The 20,636-nt window shown below is 46.1% G+C and overlaps 1 protein-coding gene across 1 annotated transcript in view; it reads right to left on the bottom strand.

Moving 5' to 3' along the window:
* Anp32b (acidic nuclear phosphoprotein 32 family member B) overlaps nucleotides 1–4,298 on the bottom strand; it is a 29,715-nt gene extending 25,417 nt beyond the window's left edge. Inside the window, exon 1 of the mRNA XM_090330304.1 lies at nucleotides 3,980–4,298. Coding sequence (XP_090186430.1) covers nucleotides 3,980–4,033 — 54 coding nt within the window. The 5' untranslated portion in view covers nucleotides 4,034–4,298. The remainder of the gene's footprint in view (nucleotides 1–3,979) is intronic.
* Nucleotides 4,299–20,636: the final 16,338 nt, after the last annotated feature.

Raw genomic sequence — 20,636 nt, 5'->3', positions numbered from 1 at the left:
GCCTGGACCCTAAGTTCAAGCCCTAAGACTGGCAAAAACAAGTATGATCATACTCGCCAAAATATACAGAAGGCTAGTTAGGCATAAATGATTTTTATTTTCTTCCTTTTGATTAACTGCATCTGCTATTTTTTGGCTGATTTGTAAAACAAAGATGTACTACCGTACAAAGGGAAAAAAGCAATTAGTTGCCACGCAACCAATTATAATATCCAATATAAGAGCTCAAAATTATACCCAGTAGACAACAATACAAGCCAAAAGTTGGGAGAAATGACAAAAAAAAAAAAAAAAAAAAAAAGATGCAAGCTAAGCAACTCTACTTGTACCCCACATCAAATAATGGAAGACTACACTTAATAGTAGTGTATGTCACAGCACGACACAGAGTACACCGATGTTCATTTCACAGGGACTTTAAGAATTATTTGGTTTTCTAACTTTGAAAAGTAAAGAGCATTAGTATGAAGGCAAGTAGACCATAGATGCAAGGGTTAAAGAGCTACTTATGACAGAGCTACATAAGCATGTAATGCAAAGAAAACCTCATGGTGAAAAACAGGTATTCTTTTCTAATCTTGGAGCACAACTAAATTTAGTTTATAGCTTGTTACCACTAGTGGCTGTCTCACCTTACTGACAATACAATACCACCAATTTCCATGGTACTGTAAAATTTATTCTCCTATAACTGAGAATTCACACTGAATTACACCCCCCAACCAGTGCTAATTTTCATATAAAATGCTTCTTAGGAGATACAGGTGTAGTTCTACAGAAGCTCTGGGTTTAAGCCCCAATGTGAGTGGGCATGGAAAGATGTGCAGTACTATATGCACGCATGCATGGTCAGTAGGATACACATACATTCGTTCTTGCCTATTAAGTAGTTTAAATAATAACCACTATTCTTTATGTTCAGCTCTCATTTTAAGACATTTTTTCCCCACTGCGAAAACACTTTCTGGGGGGCCATTTCAGGGCCTGGGCAGTCTTTGCACACTTTTGCTCAAGGATAGTGGTCTGCCACTTGAGTCACAGCTCCACTTTCAGTTTTTTCTCAGTATGTGGTACCGAGGAATTGAACCCAGGGCTTCATGCATGCTAGGCGAGCACTCTACCACTAGGCTAGCTTCTGGCCCTCTAGGCTCTATTATTAAAATTTGTATTTTATTGTCGGTCATGGGATTTTGACTCTGAGCCTGGGCACTGTTCCTGAGCTCTTAGCTCAAGGTTAGTGCTCTAGGCACTTGAGCCACAGTGCCACTTCCCGTCTCTTGGACCTTGAGTGCCTAAGATGGCTTTGAACCATGACCATCAGAGATTTCTATCTTCTGAGTAGCTAGGATTACAGCAATGAGCTACCAGACCTGCCTAATTGTAGGTTCTTAAAGAGTGGGTTGGAAGATTGCAGTTAAGGGCAGCCCAAGGGGCTAGAAGTTTGTCATAGTGGTACTTGCCTAGCAGTCACAAAGGCTGGGGTTCGATTCCTTGGTACCACATACATAGGAAAAGCTGGAAATGGTGTTGTGGCTCAAGTGGTAGAGCTCTAGCCTTGAGAAAGCCCAAGGACAGGGCTCAGACCCTGAGTTCAAGCCTGGGACTGGCCAAAAATAACCCCCCCCAAAACAAACAGTCCAGCCCAGACATTTGAGAAACACCTCCATGTCAGTGGTCTGTCATTCCAAGGGCACATAGAAACACAAATAGAAGGATCAAAGCCCTCGGATGCCTTGTTTTTTTTCTTTAATATAAAGCAAGATATTGTCTTGAAAGTTACACCCACTGTTCCCTCCCCTAAACAATAGATGGCAGAGTGGATCAAGTGGAGAGAGCTTGTGTATCAAATGGAGGGCCTCTTGAGTTCAAACCCCAGTACTGGGGGGGGGGGGGGAATTTTAGGTGAAAGCTCAGGATCCCAATTGAGCACATGCCCCTGGGTCATCCTTCTAGAAACACTCTTGGCAATGCCCCCCCCCCATTCGAAAGCCCTCAATCCATCAATCCTGAGGTCCCCAGGGCTAAAAGCCATCTGTCTCATTCACCCATGTTTTCTCAGGCTCTGGCATCTTGTGGGGCAGTCAAGTATTTCATAAACAGTGCTGTCCCAATGCAGTCTCCACTAACCACTTGTTGCTTTGGGAGCTAAATTGCGTTTAACACTAGAAGCCACAAGGTGATTTACTTTTCATTCAACGGTCCCATGACTCTAGCCTCTCTCTCTCTCACAATGTTTAAGGCTTAGGTTGAGAAAACAAAGACACCTGTATATATACGGGTGACGTCAGTTCACCAATGCAGTATGTACATATACACACACACGCGCATCTGTATGTATAGGTCATGTACTCCGGTGTTCCCGACGGGACATGGGCTTCCACCACCCTCCCGGCGTTCTCAAGAGTTCCACGAGGCGTCGCACCCTGTGAAGTCCCACACCGCGCACTTTTCCCCGGGGGATTTTTGGCTCGCTATTCTACCGACGGGCGCGTTCGAGAGGAGCCGAGTCCTGAAGGTGAGAACCACCTCCGCTCCCCGGGAGGGGCGCGTTCACCATTCAAGGCACGAGCACGTGGCGGGGACAAAATGTCTGACTGACGGGCGGAAGGCGCGCGTGCCGGAGCCCCGCGCCGGAGGAGCCCCGCGCGGCCGTCCCGGGGCGGCAGGCGGTCCGCGGCCCCCGAGGCAGCCGCCCCACGTGGCGGGCGAGGACACAAAGCCCCGGCCGCGCACGCCGGATCCACCCGCGCAAGTTCCCAACTTGTTAACCACGGTCACCTGCCGAGGCGGAGCGTGGCTGCCGGCCAGCCGGAACAGCGGCGGGGTTCACGGGGTGCCGGAGACCCGGGGGCGGCGGTCACCCGGCGGGGAGGGCGGGGGTGGGGGCTCGGCCCGCCCCGCCCGGCCCGCAGCCGTCCGCAGAGGCCGCCGGCCTGCGTGGCCCTTTGGAGACCGAGGAGGGGAATGGCGGTGCGCCCGCGAGAGGACGGGGCGGCGGCGGGCGCCACGACTAACCGGCCAGGGAGCAGGGCCAGCCCGGGGTTCGGCGCGGCCAGCCAGTCGGCCGGCGGGCAGGGCCGGCTCACCAGGCGGAGGAAGACGGCGCCCGCCAACATGGCGCTGTGGCGCGCCCCGGTGGCGCGCGGAGCCGCGGCCCGCCCACACCGAGGGGCCGGCCTCGCGAGCAGGGCCCCGGGCTCCGCCGCCGCCGCCGCCCGGGGGAGGGCGAAGCCGAGCCGCCGCCGCCGCCGCCGCCACGGGCAAACGTAGCCGGGCCTGGAGGACGGGAGAAGGGAAGGCCCAGAGCGGAAGGAGAGCGGGGCGCATGGCGGGGAGGGGGGAGGGAGACAAAGTTTTATTTTTAGGCTTGAAAAAAATGGCGGGAACCGCATCCTTTTTTCAAACTTGGCCTCGGGAGGGGCGCTGGTTGCGCCACGGTCGCCGCCGCCGCCAGGCCCGCCCCTCCCCCGCTCCGCGCCAGGCCGCGCCCGCCCCGGGCCCCGCGCCCCGGGGGTTCGCGCCCCCTCTCCCGGGAGAGCCTCCCGCCCCCCCGCCGGGTCGGGCCCGGCTCGCCCAGACCGCTCGCGCCCTTCCCCGCGGGGCCCGGACATTCGGAGCCCGGCAGGGCCGGCCTCCACCGGGCCGCGCATCCCGGGAGGGCTGCAAATATGGCTCCCAGCGTTACACAACCTCGGAGCCCGCCCTCGCTGCGGGCCACGCGTGCCCGCGCGCTTTGCGGGCGAGAACCCGGCGTGCGAGCGGCTCAAAGTTTGCTTCCCCCAGCCGCCGGCCCGCTTCCCTGTGGGCGCCAAAGAGTTAATGCCCGCGCGCGCGCTCCCCCCTCCGCGCCCGCCCGCCCGCCGCCCGCCTTCCCCGTCGGAGCCCCGAGCTGCGCCTTCCCCGCGGCCCGCGCCCCGCAGGTGGCCACCATTACGTGCAAGTCATCGAGGGCGCGGGCGCCCGGGGGGGCTCCACTCACCGCGGCCGGGGTCTGGTTCCGCAGCTCCAGGTGGATCCTCCTCTTCATGTCCATGTTCCCTCGTCCCCCCTCTTCAAACTTAACTTTCCGCGGCGGGGGCGGAGGGGGGAGAGGCGTCCCGGCCTGCGCGGCGAGGGCCGTCGGAAGGGGGGGGTCTGCGGACGGCGGCGGGCAGCGCGTTCCCAGGCGGCGGGCGGCGTGCAGGAAGCGCGGAGCCCCGGGAGCCAAGTTACTCGCGGGAGCGGAGAGAAACCATGGAGGGAAAAGGGGGCTGGAGCGCAGCGCTGGCCTCACTACCGCCGCCCCCGGCCGCGGCCCCGCACTGCGCTTAAACCTGCGACGCGGCGCGAGACTGCTCGGCTGCACTCGGCCTCGAGCTGCGCCGCTCGGCTCGGCCCGCGGACGCCGCAGCCGGGACGGGCGGGGAGGCGGGGCGGGGTGGGGCGAGGACGGCGGAAGGCGCGGCCCGGGAGCGGAATGGAGCCGCCTCCCCTCCGCCTCTTCCTCCTCCTTCCCTCCTCTTCTTCTCCCCCGCCTCCGCTGCACGTGGGGCGGCTGATGTAAGCGCCTCCTCCCGGGCTCCCCTCCCGGGCTCCCCTCCGCTCCCGACGGCGGCGGCCGTGGGGTAACAGGGCTCCTCTAGGCCGAGTCTCTCCGCGGAGACTCGCCCGCGCCAGCCCGGCCTCTTCAGAGGTGCGCGGGACAGACGAGCGGGGTCTCTTGGGGTCACCCCCGCCGGCTGACGTCGGATGTGCCATCGGGGAGCCCCTTCTCCCCCCGTGGCACCGGACGCAGTCGGCCCGGGATCCCCACAGTCCCGGCCGCTCGCCCAGAGTCCTCCACACATAGCAGAGGAAGCCATTCGCCTTTTTGGGGGGGGGGCGGCGGTGTCCCTGGGCCTCAGCTCCACGTCGGGCACTTGGAGTTACAGAGTCTCACGTGGCTGGAGTGGATTCACCGTCCTCTCAGGTCTCAACCTCCTTGCATAGCTAGGATGAGAGAGAAGCCCCAGCCACCAACACCTGGCGACAATTTGCATTTCTAATGGAGACCTGGTTTCCACGCAGACTTGACCTCTGAGGGCATCCCGGTGAGAGGAGTAAATAATCTTGGGAGGCCTTTGTCATCCTCGGGGCCTCTTAGGGTCCCTGGGGTCCGGGAGCAAATCGGTTCAGTTAGCAAATAAGTAGATGCCTTCTTATTTCTAGTAGCGACTGGAGGTCCTGAAAATGCACGAGCAATAGAGGAAAACTGAAACTCCTAGGTATTAACCTCAAGGGTTAAGAAAACCTCGCATTTCCCCATCTACTTCAGTGGCAACCAAATACCCCAAACTTAGTTTTAAAACAATGAAAAGCTTGAAAATACTGAATGGATTAACATTTCAAAACAAAGTTTGAAAAGGAAAAAAGTATATAGTGTGTGGCTTCATGACTCCCTTTATAGGTTAGAGATTTGCTTCTAAGGAGTTACTAATGATCTGCAACTACAGGGTTCTGGAAATTGAGGGGCTATGCTTGAAGGTTTTAATTTTTATTTTTTGTTTATTTATTGCCAGTCCTGGGTCTTGTACTCACGGCCTGCACACTGTCCTTGGCCTTTCTTCAAGGCTAGAGATTTACCACTTGAGCCACAGAGTCATTTCCGGCTTTTTCTCTGTCTTCGTGCATGCTAGGCCATTACTCTACCACTAGGCCAAACTCCAAGCCCCAATTTTATTTTTTTCTGTACTGGACCTGGGCACTGTCCCTGAGCATTTTTGTTCAAGGCTGGTGCTCTACCATTTGAGCCAAAGCTCCACTTCCAATTTTTTTTTTTTTTTTTTTTTTTTGCCAGTTGTGGGCTTGAGCTCAGGGCCTGAGCACTGTCCTTGGACTTTCTCTTTCTCAAGGCTAGAGCTCTACCACTTGAGCCTCAGCACCATTTCTGGCTTTTTTCTATGTATGTGGTACCGAGGAATACGAACCCGGGTCTTCGTGCATGCTAGGCAAGCACTCTACCACTAGGCCAAACTCCCGGCCCCTCCACTTCCAATTTTTTTTGTTAATTTGAGGTAAGAAGCTCACAGCTTTTCCTTTCCAGGCAGCCTTCAAATCATGATCTTCAGGTCTCAGCCTCCTGAGTTAGAATTACAGGTGTGAGGCACCTAGTTTATTCTGGAAGGTTTTACCACATTACTAACCAGCTCCAAACAGATCTTAGGGATTCGATGTATTGTTTCCCAAACTACCCCTTGAAGTAGGTGATATTTTAACCATTGTACCCACAAAGAGCAAGGTTCAGGAACCTTAAGGTTCAGACCTGCATGGATAGTGCAGAAGGAAGCCAAATTTCTACTCTACCAGCAAGTAGTCTGGACTGCGTCTATAGGTTAAGAATAGTTGCAGAACATGTGAAAGGGTATTAATGTATGTGAATTAATGCACCTTCTATCTGGCAAATATGTAACCCTTTTATTAATTACAATAAAAAATATTTTAAAAAATAGTTGCAGAGAACTTTCAATACCAGATAGTATACAGGTGTCATCTTACAGGTAAAGAGATGCTAACGGACTCCAGAATGTGACCAAAGGCCGAGTCTATATTGGAGAGTGGTGACCTATGGCTTATAAGGCAGGGAAGATGATATCCTGAGGACTCAACCCAAGGTGGAAAAATCTTAAGGACTAATCCTGATACCTTATTTTTCTCTTTATGACCACCTCTAGTAGTCTTAACTCCCCAGATAAGTGTATGTTGTATAAGAAAAAGCTATGAAGCGATCAATGAATATAGCCACAATATACAGCCAATAAAAAGAAAGCAAAAGAGCTAAAGGAGGAGAGACTACAGACCCAGCACTGTGCTTTCTCACACAGCCAGTGCTGGCATGCACCTCTGTGAACAAAGAGCATGTGTTCCAGTGACATGCTTCTTTGTCAGGGGCTTCACTGCCAGAGGCATAAATAACACAGGCAGAACAGGGTGTGTCTCACTACCCTGCCAACATCTATGGGACTGTCATTCCACAGGCCTGAACAGGCTGTTATCACAGCCCCTGGAATATTGGAATATTGTTGTGCTTACTATTATTCTTGTGTGTGCATCTCTGTGTGAGGAAGATGTGGAATATATAGTTATGCCTAATCTGCAATTACTGTCTTATTCATAGATGTACAGATTTGCACAAGGACTGGGTGAAAACAACTTTGTTTAGGAGACTGAACTGTGGATAGAATTCTTTTTTTTAATTCTACTGATGTTAATGTTCCAAGTGTCAAGTAATTCGAAGACATGGCACCCCTTTCAATCTTAAAACTGTCCACTGGTCAGTGTATTTGTGTGTGTGTGTGTTTCAACAAACTCTAAAATGTCGGAGGAGAACACGGAGCTACTTTGTAACTGCAGCAGCTCACCCAAGATCATCTAATGACTAGAGTCTTCTACAAACATTGTAGTTGTAGACAGACTTTAATAAATGTGAAGATGGAAGTAGTCCTGCTTAACCATTGGTTTAACTGGTTTTACAGCCATTACAATATAATGGGCACATTTCTCTTTCATAGACATTACTTCTGATACAGAATATAGAGTAAGGAAATCATTACTCTTCAAGTACTTAAAAACTTCTCCTCCTTGGGGCCAGGAGTTTGGCCTAGTAGTACAGTGCCTGCCTAGCATGTATGAATACCCAGGTTCAATTCCTCAGTACCACATACATAGAAAAGCCAGAAGTGGTGCTATCCCTCAAATGGTAGCCTTGAGAAAGCACAAGGAGAGTGCTCAGGCCCTGAGTTCAAGCCCCAGGACTGGCGAAAACAAACAACAACAACAAAAAACCTCTTCTCAGGGGCCAGGAGTTTGGCCTAGTGGTAGATTGCTTGCCTGGAGTATGAAAAGCCCTGAGTTCAATTCCTTGGTACCATATACACAGAAAAAGTCAGAAGTAGTTCTGTGGCTCAAGTGGTAGAGCTCTAGCCTTGAGAAAGTCCAAGGACAGTACTCAGACCCTGAGTTCAAGGCCCAGGACTGGCAAACAACAACAACAACAAATTCCGCCCCTGGACTGGCCAAAAAAAAGAAAGTAAATGATTGGTGGGCACCAATGAGTTATACCTGTAACTCTCGCTACTCAGGAGGCTGAGATCAGAGATTCACATTTCAGACAACCAGGCAGGAAAGTCTATGAAACTCATTATCTCTACTAAACTACCAAAACCAAACCAAACAAAAAGCCAGAAGTGGAACTGTGGCTCACGTGATAGAACATTAACCTTGAGCCCAAATGCTCCCAGAGCCCAGGCTATGACAGGGGCCTTTTATCTTCAGTTAACCAACAAAAAACTAGGAGTAGAGATGTGGCAAAAAAGCCAAGCCCAAGGCCCTCCCTGATGTGGGCAGAATACTGTAGCTGCCTGGCCTCCCAGACATCAGCTCTCCCCCCTGTTCCGTGACTCGGCTCTCTTAGGAGAGAAGGGTTTGCTCCTGGCCAATGTAAGTTTGGACTCCTAAAGGGTCAGGCTAGATCAGTTTTTGCTTTGCAGTCTTATGAGGAATATGGGACATGTTCCTGAGCTAGACAGGAAAATAGCGGTGTGTCCCCTTCTTCGTGACTAGCCGGCATCGCTGCTAGAGTCTGGAGTCTCTCTACGAAACCCCTCTAGTAACAGGCCCCCATTCTGCTGACAGACACCACCATGTATTCCCCAGCGAGGAGCCCTTGGTGGACAGGCTGCATCATCACTGTGGACCCAGCCACTAACAGATTCTATCTCATCCCTGATGCATCATTCTCTTGCTTGAGAAAGGTCAAACTTCTAAATACCTCCTAATTTCTCCAAAATCAAGGCAGCCAGATGACTACTTAAACAAATAGAAGACAATCTCTGTTGTAGGGTAAACATATTTCTTTTTTTTTTCAATTTAAATCCCCAACATTAAAAAAAAAAAAGTATAGCCAGTACTGGTGGCTCATATCTGTAATCCTAGCTACTCAGCGCTTAGATCTAAGGATCACAGTTCAAAGCCAGCCTGAGCAGGAAAGTCCATGAGACTCTTATCCCCAATTAACCAGCAAAAATCTAGAAATGGAGCTGTGACTCAAAGTAGTAGAACAACAGCCTTGAGCAAAAAAAGCTTAGTGACTGTGCCCAGGCCCTGAGATCAAGCCTCATGATAGACCAAAAAAAAAAAAGTACAGAAGGAAAGCTGCAAGAACATCTATCTCAACAGTGGAACTCTTCTTCCAGTTGTTTCTTTGCACACAGACAACACTGTTGCATGTCTCAGACTTTGAGAAGCACCATTTTCTCATTAGTGACAGCTTTTCAGGAAGCAGAAGGACCACAGCATTAACTATTCATATCAATTATCAGAGACACCCTTATTTTGGAAATAGTAAGAAGTGGGAAAAAGTGCCATGGGACTTAGGAATGGCTGTATTACATTATTAAAACTTTCCAAAGTGAAATAATAAACATGATGTGCTATTTTCAATTAACAGTACATTTTGCACATATTTCTAGGGCATCCAATAGTCTTCTATGTTATAAATATGCTAAGAACCATTGGAGTCACAAGGATAGAATTGTCTCAGCAAGGCAAAATCAACTTCTGCACAGAAGGGTGCTCTATCAGCCAAAAGTCTGGCAAGCAAGCACATAGAGCAGGCAGTCTGCTCTGATATTTGTCCCTAAAGCATCAGTCCCACCTGCCATCCCCCAGATTGTTTGAATTCAGGTTTACAATCTGCTCTAATTGGCTAGTTTGAATAGGTAACACATATTTACATAAGGTGATTTTGAAATAAGATTTAATAGTACGTAAGAAATCTCAGAATACATCTACATCCTCCGCTATTTCTTGCATAGTCTAGAGCTTGCCTTAATTCCATCCTGAAAAGAAACTAGTTTTTTTTTTTTAAAAAAACCTTACATTTTACAAATCCTGTCTTATTCCCAAGCAGTTCCTCTTTTCCTTAACAAGAGCCAAACCACCAGGCCACAAATAGGAATGTTTAAGCAATATACCTTGTTAGAAAAATACAGTTTTTCTCACATCTGTAATGTATAATCCTTGTTATTAGTTTACGAAATTAAAATCTCTTTCTTAATATAACAAATTCGTGCAATGCAAAAAAAAGTGTAAAAAAATAAAAACGACTGGGAGAGAGGGAAGGAAGGAGTAATATTTTCTAAAAAGAAATGTACCCTTTACCTGACTTTATGTAACTGTAACCCCTCTGTATATCACCTTTATAATAACTATTTTATTTTATTTTATTTTATTTTATTTTGCAGATTCTGAGGCTTAAACTCAGGGCCTACGCTCTGTCTCTGAGCCTCTCTCTATTCAAGGCTAGCACTCTACCACTTGAGCCACAATGCCACATCCAACTTTTTCTGTTTACATGGTACTAAAGAATAAAACACAGAGTTTCAAGCATGGGAGGCAAGCACTCTACCACTAAAACACATTCCTAGCCCTATAATAACAATTTTTTAAAAATTTTAATAAACAGTAGAAACCTTGGGCTCTACTAGCAGAGATCTGCAATAGAGCAAAATCTTGATACATAAGGCCATATAGTATGAAGCTAATTGAAAGGACCTCCAGGATATTGAAACAAAAACCATATAACGAATGATTGCTGTCCTTTAATGTACTACGTTGTCTCTCATCTCCTTTGCTGTCCTTTAGTTATCTCATATTGTTATAGTATCTCACTTTGTTATCTGATATATTGAATTTATTTGTATTTGGTTATTTGAAATTTGATAGGGAAGGGGGGAAAACCAAGATGGGTGGGGGGGTGTGGGGGGGAGGGTAATCGGTACCAAGACATGTGAAAGGGTATCAATGTATGTGAATTAATGCACCTTCTATCTGGCAAATATCATGTAACCCTTTTACTAATTACAATAAAAAATAAATAAAAAAATTTTAATAAAATAAAATCTGAAATCTCAATACTTAGCCACCACTGTTGACATTTTTGTGAATATTTTCCAAGCTTTCTATACATATATAAAACAAATCATGTTTATAAATGGGATTCTACTGTAAATGGTACTTTCATGAGATACTTTAAAAATTATTTTTGGAGCCAGGTACAGTGTCTCATGCCTGTAACCCTAGCTACTCAAGAGGCTGAGATCTGAGGATAGAGGATCAAAGCCAGCTCGGGCACTAAAAAGTCTGTGAGAAGGGCCCAGAGTTTGGCCTAGTGCTTGGATAGTATGCACAAATCCCCAGGTTCGATTCCTTGGTACCACATACATAGAAAAAGCCAGAAGTGGGCCGGGAGTTTGGCCTAGTGGTAGAGTGCTTAACTAGCATGCATGAAGACCCAGGTTCGATTCCTCAGTACCACATACATAGAAAAAAGCCAGAAAACTGGAAGTGGCACTGTGACTCAAGGGGTAGCCTTGAGCTTAAGAGCTCAGGCCCAGGCCCAGAGTTTAGGTTCCACGACTGACCAAAAAAAAAAATGGCGGGGGTGGGGGTATGGTCGTGATGGGTAGTTTGGCCTAGTGGTAGAGTGCTTGCCTGGCATGCACGAAGACCCAGTTTTGATTTCTTGGTACCATATACATAGAAAATGCCAAAAGAGGTGCTATGGCTCAAGTGGTAGAGCTCTAGCCTTGAGAAAGCCCAAGGACAGTGCCCAGGCCCTGAGTTCATACCTCAGGACTGGCAAAAAATATATATACTATATATATGGATATATAGTATATATATATGTATGTATATATAAACATATATACATTTTTTTTGGCCAGGGCCTGAGCACTGTCCTTGTTTGTTTGTTTTTCCCCCCAAGGCTAGAGCTCTACCACTTGAGCCACAGCACCACTTCTGGCTTTTTTCTATGTATTGGTACTGAGGAATTGACCCTGGGTCTTCGTGCATGCTAGGCAAGCACTCTTATTACTAGGCCAAACTCTCGGCCCCCTTCTGGCTTTTTTCTATGTATGTGGTACCAAGGAATCAAACCTGGGTCTTCATGCATGCTAGGTAAGCCCTCTATCATTAGGCCAAACTCCCGGCCCCATATATACTTTTTTTTTTTTTAAAGGGGCTCGGAATGTGGCTTAGTGGTAGAGAGCTTGCCTAGCATGCATGAAGCCGTGGGCTGATTTCCTCAGTACCACATAAACAGAAAAATCTGCAAGTGGCATTGTGGCTCAAGTGGTAGAGTGCCTTGAACAGACAGGCTCAAGCACAGAGCCCAGGCTCTGAGTTCAAGCTCCAGGACTGGTTAAAAAATTATTTTTAAGGCCGGGAGTTTGGCCTAGTGGTTAAAATGCTTGCCTAGCATGCATGAAGACCCGGGTTCGATTCCTCGGTAGCACATACATAGAAAAAAGCTGGAAGTGGTGCTGAGGCTCAAGTGGTAGAGCTCTAGCCTTGAGAAAGTCCAAGGACAGTGCTCAGGCCCTGAGCTCAAGCCCAGGACTGGCAAAAAAAAAAAAATTATTTTTAAGGTAGGCACCTGTGGCTCATGCCTGTAATCCTAGCTACTCAGGAGGCTGCGATCTGAGGATTGTGATTCAAATCTAGCTCAGGCAGGAAACTCTGTGAGACTCTAATCTCCAATAAACTATCCAAAAGAGCCAGAATTGTTGGGCCAGGAGAGTGGCCAAGTGATACAGGGAGTGATACAGTGGCCTAGCATGCAGGAATCCTTGGGTTCCATTCCTCCCTACCATATACACAGAAAAAGCTGGAAGTGGTGCTGGGGCTCAAGTGGTAGAGCACTATCCTCAAGCCAAAAGCCCATGGACAGTGCCAAGGCCCTGAGTTCAAGCCCCAGCACTGCCAAAAAAAAAAAAAAAAAAAGCCAGAAGTGTTAGCTTGAGCACAGAGAGAGGCTCCGAGACAGTGCCCAAACCCCTCCCCCCCAAAATAGGAGAGGGTGTGTTGGGAATGTGATTTAGTGGTAGAGTGCTTGCCTACCATGCATGAAGCCCTGGGTTTGATTCCTCAGCACCACATAAGAAGAAAAAGCCAGAAGTGACGTTATGGCTCAAGAGTGCTAGCCTTGAGCAAAAGAAGCTCAGGGACAGAGTTCAAACCCCAGGACTGGCAAAATAAATAAAAATAATTATTTCTATTCCAGGGCTCTTGGAGAGCATATTTATTTATTTTTACCACTTGAGCCACAGCACCACTTCCAGCTTTTTCTATATATGTGGTGCCAAGGAATCAAACCCAGGTCTTTTGTGCATGCTAGGCAAGCACTCTACCGCTAGTCCAAATTCCTAGCCCTGGACAACATATTTATAACAGTTGTTTTCATTTCCTGGCAATTGTGAACAATGCAGCTTTGTACACAAAGGTGCAGATATCTCTTCAAAAAAAATTATTTTTGAAGCCAGGCACCAGTGGCTCATGCCCATGAGTCTCAACTTCAATTAACCAGCAGAAAACTGGAAGTGGCACTGTGGCTCAAAGTAGTAAAGAATTATTAGTCTTGAGCACAAAAGCGCAGGGACAGTGCCTAGGCCCTGAGATTAAGCCCCAAGACCACCAACAACAAAAAACAAAACAAAACAATGTGTATGTGTGTGTGTGTGTGTGTGTGTGTGTGTCTAAGTGGCAGAGTGTTAGTCTTTTGCTGAAGAGCTCAGGGACAGTGCCCAAGCCCAAAGTTCAAGCCCTACAACAGAACAATAACAAAAAAAGGTGCGTGTACATGCATGAGTGTGTGTGCACACGCGCGCGCGCGTGCGCGCATGAGTCAAATTGGATCCCATATCATATCATTTACAAAAATTAACTAAAAATAGATGATAGAGCTACATAGAAATGTTAAAAGTGTAAGACTCAGGGGCTAGGAATGTGGCTTAGTGGTACAGTGCTTGCCTAGCATGTATGAGGCCCTGGGTTTGGTTCCTTAGTACCACATAAGTACAAAAGAATAAATTTAAAAAAACATTTTAAAGTATGACTCATAAGAATAAATAGGAATAAACATAGGAATAAATCTTTGTGATCTTGGGTTATGTGAAGCCTTTCTAGATAAGACATCAAAGGCACAAGGAATCAATAGAGAAATAGATAAATTAGACTTCATCAAACTTAAAACTTTTTTTGTAGGTTCAGAGGTAAAGCCGTTGGTTACTGTGCACAAGGCCCAGGTTACAACCCCAAACAGCACAAAAAAATAAATATGTAAACAAAAATGATTCAAATGACAAACTTCATGAGCTAAGCATGAATGTTTGTGCCTGTAATCCTAGCACTTGGGAGGTTGAGGCAGGAGAAGGGCAAGTTTGTGGCAAGCCTAGGCTATGTATTGAAACCTTGCCAAAGCCCTGCAAAAATGGGTTCATGCCTTTAATCCTAGTTACTTGGGAAACTGGGTTGGGGAGGTTTTTAATTCAAGACCAACCAGGGCAAAATATTCATGATCCTGGCCTTGCTGGTTCACACCTATAATCTCAGCTACTCAAGAAAGTGAGATCGGATGATCCTGGTTTGAAGTCAGCCAGGTTAGGAAGCCTATAAGATCCTTATCTCTAACTGGCAGTCTTGGGGCTTTGAACTCAAGGCCTGAGCACTGTCCTTGGGCTTTCTCAAGGCTAGAGCTCTGCCACTTGAGCCACTGCACCACTTCTGGCTTTTCTCTATGTATATGGTACCAAGGAATCAAACCCAGGTCTTCATGCATGCTAGGTGAGCACTCTACCACTAGGCCAAACTCCTGGCCCAACAAAGGGGAATTTTTTTTAGAAGTAATGGCTCAGGAATTTGAATGTATTAAAAATTCTGAACTGTATACAAGTGTGAACTTTTGCTATGTATATTTTTTCTTAATAAAGATGTTAGCTAATTGATAGGATGTTCACAATGATATTTCCCTTGTTATTTTCACTTGTACCAATACTGGGGCTTGACCTCAGGGCCTGGGTACTTGAGCTTTTTTTGCTCAAGGCTAGCACTGTACCATTTGAGCCACAGTGCCACTTCCAGCCTTTTCTATTTATGTGGTACTAACGAGGCAAGTATTCTACCACCAAGCCACATTCCCAACCCCTGTCCTTTAGCTTTTATGCACAAGACTGGTACTCTACCATTTGAGGCACAGCTCCACACACATACATGTGTGTGTGTGTGTGTGTGTGTGTGTGTGTGTGTGTGTGTGTGTGTGCCAGTCCTGAGGCTCAAAGGCTAGTGCTCTACCACTGGAGCCACAGTTCCAATTTCCAGATTTTTTTTGCTGGTTAATTGAAGGTAAGAGTCTCAGCTTCTTACCTGGTCTGGCTTTGAGCTGAAATCCTCAGGTCTGAACTTTCTAAGTAGTTGGGATTACAAGAATGAGCCACCTGCACCAAGCTCATTTAAAAATGTTGTTTATAGTGTTAAAATAAGAGCTATAGAAGAGCTTGGACTGAAGAGCTCAGGGACAGTGCCCAGGCCCAGAGTTCAAGTCCCATGACCAACAACAACAACAAAAAAAGCTATAGAAGGCAGTGCTCGGGACCATGGTTCTGGATTGGGGGCCTCGGAGAGCAGACTAGAAATGAGAATGGAGTCACCCATGCTGACGTTCCATGTCATCAGCTACCTGCCCTTCTAAGAAGTCTCAGGAGAGAACTCAGAGATAAATTTCTCTAACAGGCCAGTTTCAACTGCCAAAATAATGAAATTCTCGCAGTCATAATCCTTACACAAAGAAGGTGACCTGACTAAGCCAATCAATTATCTTTCCATTGTTTCATGTCCCTTTGTTACAAGGGAAAAAAGCTTGATTCAACTTTTATGTTTTGTTCCTCCTTGCTTTACTCAGCCTTTGTCAATAAAACCATTTTCTGCTTGGTTCTCTCTTTTGACATCAGATTCTATAATTACAAAACAGAGCCCATTAAAAACTTTCATTTGTCAGAGGACAATTTCTCTACCTCCACAAATATGGTGAGAAGATGAAGAAAAGTTTAACAATTTTACTTAGGGTCAGACACCTTGTGTGTGGGGGGGAGGGAGTGGGGCTTGAACTCAGGACTTTGGCAATATCCTCTAGCATGTATTGCTCAAGGCTGGTTGGTATTCTGAGTCATAGGTCCTCTTCCAACTTTTTTGCTGATTAATTGAAGGTAAGAGTCTCATGGACTTTCCTGCCCAGGTTGGCTTTGAACCATGCTCCTCAGATCTGAGCCTCTGTAATAACTAGGTATGAGATATCAGCACTTAACTCAACTTTTTTTTAAAAAAAAACTATGATTATTCTGATTTATCTATGGTTTGAGTCCTTCTCTATATTTATGATCAAACTCAGAAAATAACTTTAGCAAGTTCTTGAGGTTTTTTTTGTTGTTGTTGTTGTTTTGTTTTCCAGTCTTGGAGCTTGAATTCAAGAGCCTGGGCCCTATACCTACGAGCTTTTTTTTTTTTTTTTTTTTTTTTTGCAGTCCTGGGGCTTGAATTCAGGGCCTGGGCACTGTCCTTGGACACTTTTTGCTCAAGGCTAGCACTTTGCCATTCGAGACACACAATACCACTTCCAGCTTTTTCTGTGTATGTGGTAAGGAAGAATTGAACCAGGGCTTTGTGCATGCTAGGCAAGCATTCTACCACTAGGCTACACTCCCAGGCCTGTCCCTGAGCTTCTTTTGCTCAAGACTAGCACTCTACCACTTGAGACATAGTGCCACTTCTGGCCTTTTCTGTTTATGTCGTATTGAGGAATCCAACCCAGGGCTTCATGCATGCTAGGGTAGCATTGTACCACTGAGCCACACTCCCACTCCAACATTCCTTTTTTTCTTTTTTCTTTTTCTTTTTCCTGTGTATATGATACCAAGGAATCAAACCCAGGGCTTCATGCATGCTAGGCAAGCACTCTACCACTAGGCCATGCTCTTGGCCCCCCCCCCCTTTTTTTTTAAAACCATCATGGTGCAATCCTCAGATCTCAGCCTCCTGATTAGCTAGGATTACAACTATTATAATTTTTATTCTATTTTTGCATGGGGTAACATTAAATCTGATGCTTAAAATAGCCAAAGTGATTAATAAAAACTTTTGTTCTCTATAGATCAATGTAGTGTGTCAGATCCTAAACTTCCTGCTGCTGGAAACCCCCTATCAAGGGAACTGAGGCTTTTAATTGAATACACAGTAGAGTCTTATTCTAGTATGTAGATGATCGTAATTTCCGGGAGACATGTAGCATGTTGGGTTTCCACAAAATACACCCAACTCCCACAAAAAGAAAAATTGTTTAGGCCACATTGTAACTCTAGGGAAACTCTTCCTGTGGAGAAGGGGGGAGGAAGCCTTCTTAATATTAGGCCCACCTCAAAAAAACAGCTCAAAGAGTATCTAAAAGTGGCTGGAGCCAGGGAGAGTGGGGCCTAGTGGTCGAGTGCTTGCCTCACATGCACAAAGCCCTGGTTTTGATTCCTCAGTACCACGTACACAGAAAAAGCCAGAAGTAGGCTATGGCTTAACTGGTAGAGCAGTAGCTTTGAGAAAGCACAAGGACAGTGCCTAGGCCCTGAGTTCAAGCCCCAGGACTGGCAAAAAAAAGAAGTCTAAAAAATAAAATAAAATAAAATAGGGCCTGGGAGTTTTGGCCTAGTGGTAGAGTGCTCGCCTAGCATGCATGAAGACCTGGGTTTGATTCCTCAGTACCACATACATAGAAAAAAGCTGGAAGTGGTACTGTGGTTCAAGTGGTAGAGCTCTAGCCTTGAGATAACCCAAGGACAGTACTCAGGCTCTGAGTTCAAGCCCTATGACTGGCAAAATAAATAAATAAATAAATAAAATAAAATAAAATAGGAAGTAGCGCTGTGGCTTAAGTGGTAGGGTGGTAGCCTTGAGCTGAAATGCTTAGGGACATTGTCCAGGCCCAGAGTTCAAGCCCCACAACCGACCAAAAATAAGTACATAAACACATAAATAAATAAAAATAAAATATAAGTGACTGGATTGCATAGGATTGAGTCCTTGACTGTTAGGATAATAAAAAAAAAAGTCCCAGTGCTGGACTCTAAATACCTAGGATAAACTAGGAAATAATTAGTAACCTTTCACACTTAAAGTTTTAGTGATATCTACCCAAGCACTGGACAATAAAGCCTTGGATTTGATTCCTTGGTCCCACGTACACTGAAAAAGCCAGTAGTGGTGCTGCGACTCAAGTGGCAGAGCACTGGCCATGAACAAAAGTGCTCAAGGACAATGCCCAGTTCTCATTCAAAAGTGGGAAAAAAGTTCTGCAGCATATGGTTTAGTTTTTAAAAATGATAAGATGCTCCTAGATTTGAATTTACATTTCATGAATAAAACCTAAAGTTTATTTTTCTCTCTTAAAGTCTGAAAACAAAACTAACAGAACTAAAACAGTTTTGTTCTTGTGATTTCTTAAAGGTTTTAAGCCAGACTCATTTCACATCATAGGTGTCTCACATCTCTATTTAAGAGGCTGAGACCTGAGGACTGCTGTTCAAAGCCAGCCCAGGTAGAAAAGTCCACGAAACTCTTATCTACAAGTAACCACTCAAAAAACAGAAGTAGAGCTGTGGCTCAAAGCATAGAGTGCTAGCCATGAGTGAAAGAACGCGGGGAAGGTGCCTAGGCCCTGAGTTCAAGCCCCAGGACTGACACACGTACAAAAACAAATATCCTCATATCTTCTTGTCCAGCCTGATACCTCCCCACTACAACCTGTTATTTCTGGTAAAGAATCTTTCAGCCATTTCTACAAAGTTGAGAGCAGTCATACAACAGTGAGTTCACTTTTTTATTTTTATTTTTTACTATTTAATGACTAGTTTTACTAATTATTATTGTAGAATTGATACACAGAGGGTTATAGTTACCTGAATTTGATGAATACGGAGTACAGTTTTGTTTTGTTTTGTTTTGTTTTTGCCAGTCCTGGGCTTGGGCTCAGGGAATGAGCATTGTCCTTTGGCTTTCTCAAGGCCAGAAGCTCTATCACTTGTGCCACAGCACCACTTTGGTTTTTTTCTATGTATGTGGTACTGAGGAATCGAACCCAGGTCTTCGTGCATGCTAGGCAAGCACTCTACCACTAGGCCAAACTCCCGGCCCAGTACAGTTCTTTTTGAACAATGTCTCCCTACCTTCATTCTCCCTGGTTTTTCTCTTCTGTCCCCATCCATAAGATATATGGTTCATTTTCCACATTGTGTCTAGTGAATATCACTGTTTTTTTTGTTTGTTTGTTTGTTTTGTTTTTGCCAGTCCTGGGGCTTGAATTCAGGGCCTGGGTACTGTCCTTGGCAACTTTTTTGCTCAAGGCTAGCATTCTGCCTTGAGCCACAGTGCCACTTCTGGCTTTTTCTGGGTATGTGGTACCAGGGAATCAAACCCTGGTGTTTGTGCATACTAGGCAAGCTCTCTACCACTAGGCCACACTTCTGGTCATTACTGTTGTATTTTCGTCCTACCTTTTCTGTTCCTCCCCTTACCCTTCTGAATATAAACAAACAAGACGAAAGGAAAAGAAAACAAAAACAGCAACAATGGCAACTAAAAGCTGTCTCTTGTTTCCTTTTCTTGGAATTCATTTAATAGGATGATGATGATGATGATAATGATGATGATGATGATGATTTGCCAGTCCTGGGGCTAGAACTCAGGGCCTGGGCACTATCTCTGAGCTTCTTTTGATCAACGCTAGCATTCTGCCATTTGAGCCACAGCACCACTTGCAGGCTTTTCTATTTATGTAGTACTAAGGACCAGGGCTTCATGAATGCTAGGCAAGCACTTTACCTCTAAGGCATAGTCCCAGTCCTAGAATATTTTTTTTTTTATTTTCTTTTTGTAGGTTGTAGAACGTGAACTCTGGGCCTGGGCTCTGTACCTGGGCTCTTCAGCTCAAGGCTGCCACCCTACTCCTTGAGTCATAGTGCCACTTCCAGTTTTCTGGTGATTAACTAGAGATAAGAGTCTCATTGACTTTTTAGTGCCCAGGCTGGCTTTGAACCGCGATCTTCAGATCTCAGCCCCCTGGGTAGCTAGGATTACAGGCATAAGCAACCATGCCTAGCTCCAGAATATTATTTTATATGATCATATGCACATAGCAACTGAGCCTTTGTCAACTACTCCTATGCATAGCCTCCTTTAGCTTCAGTGCACAAATGTCTAGACTTCTATATAATTTATAATGTTCCAGTGTGTTTGCCTATATGTACATATATATTTATTTAAACCATTCAGTGTCTTTACTTGTAAATTTTTTTTTTTTTTTGCCAGTTCTGGGCTTGAGCTCAGGGCCTGAGCACTGTCCTTGGACTTTCTCAAGGCTAGAGCTCTACCACTTGAGCCTCAGCACCACTTCCGGCTTTTTTTCTATGTATGTGGTACCAAGGAATCAAACCCGGGTCTTCGTGCATGCTAGGCAAGCACTTTAACCACTAGGCCAAACTCCCGGCCCTTTACTTGTAAATTTATAGACACATCCTAGTTATCACATATGAGGGAAATCATGCAGTCATTTTTTAAATAATCCAAAGGAATCAGATAATAATAATGTGTCATCATTTGGTTGTAAGTAAATCTGAGTATTAAAAAAAAAAATCTGGGCTGGGAGTTTGGCCTAGTGGTTAAAGTGCTTGCCTAGCATGCACAAAGACCCAGGTTCGATTCCTCGGTACCACATACATAGAAAAAAGCCAGAAGTGGTGCTGAGG

Source organism: Megascapheus bottae, chromosome 3, assembly GCF_031878675.1.
Source record: "Megascapheus bottae isolate mThoBot1 chromosome 3, mThoBot2.hap1, whole genome shotgun sequence".
Lineage (NCBI taxonomy): Eukaryota > Metazoa > Chordata > Mammalia > Rodentia > Geomyidae > Megascapheus > Megascapheus bottae.
The sequence above is the reverse complement of the archived record's forward strand: the minus strand, read 5'-3'. Positions and strand labels throughout refer to the sequence as shown.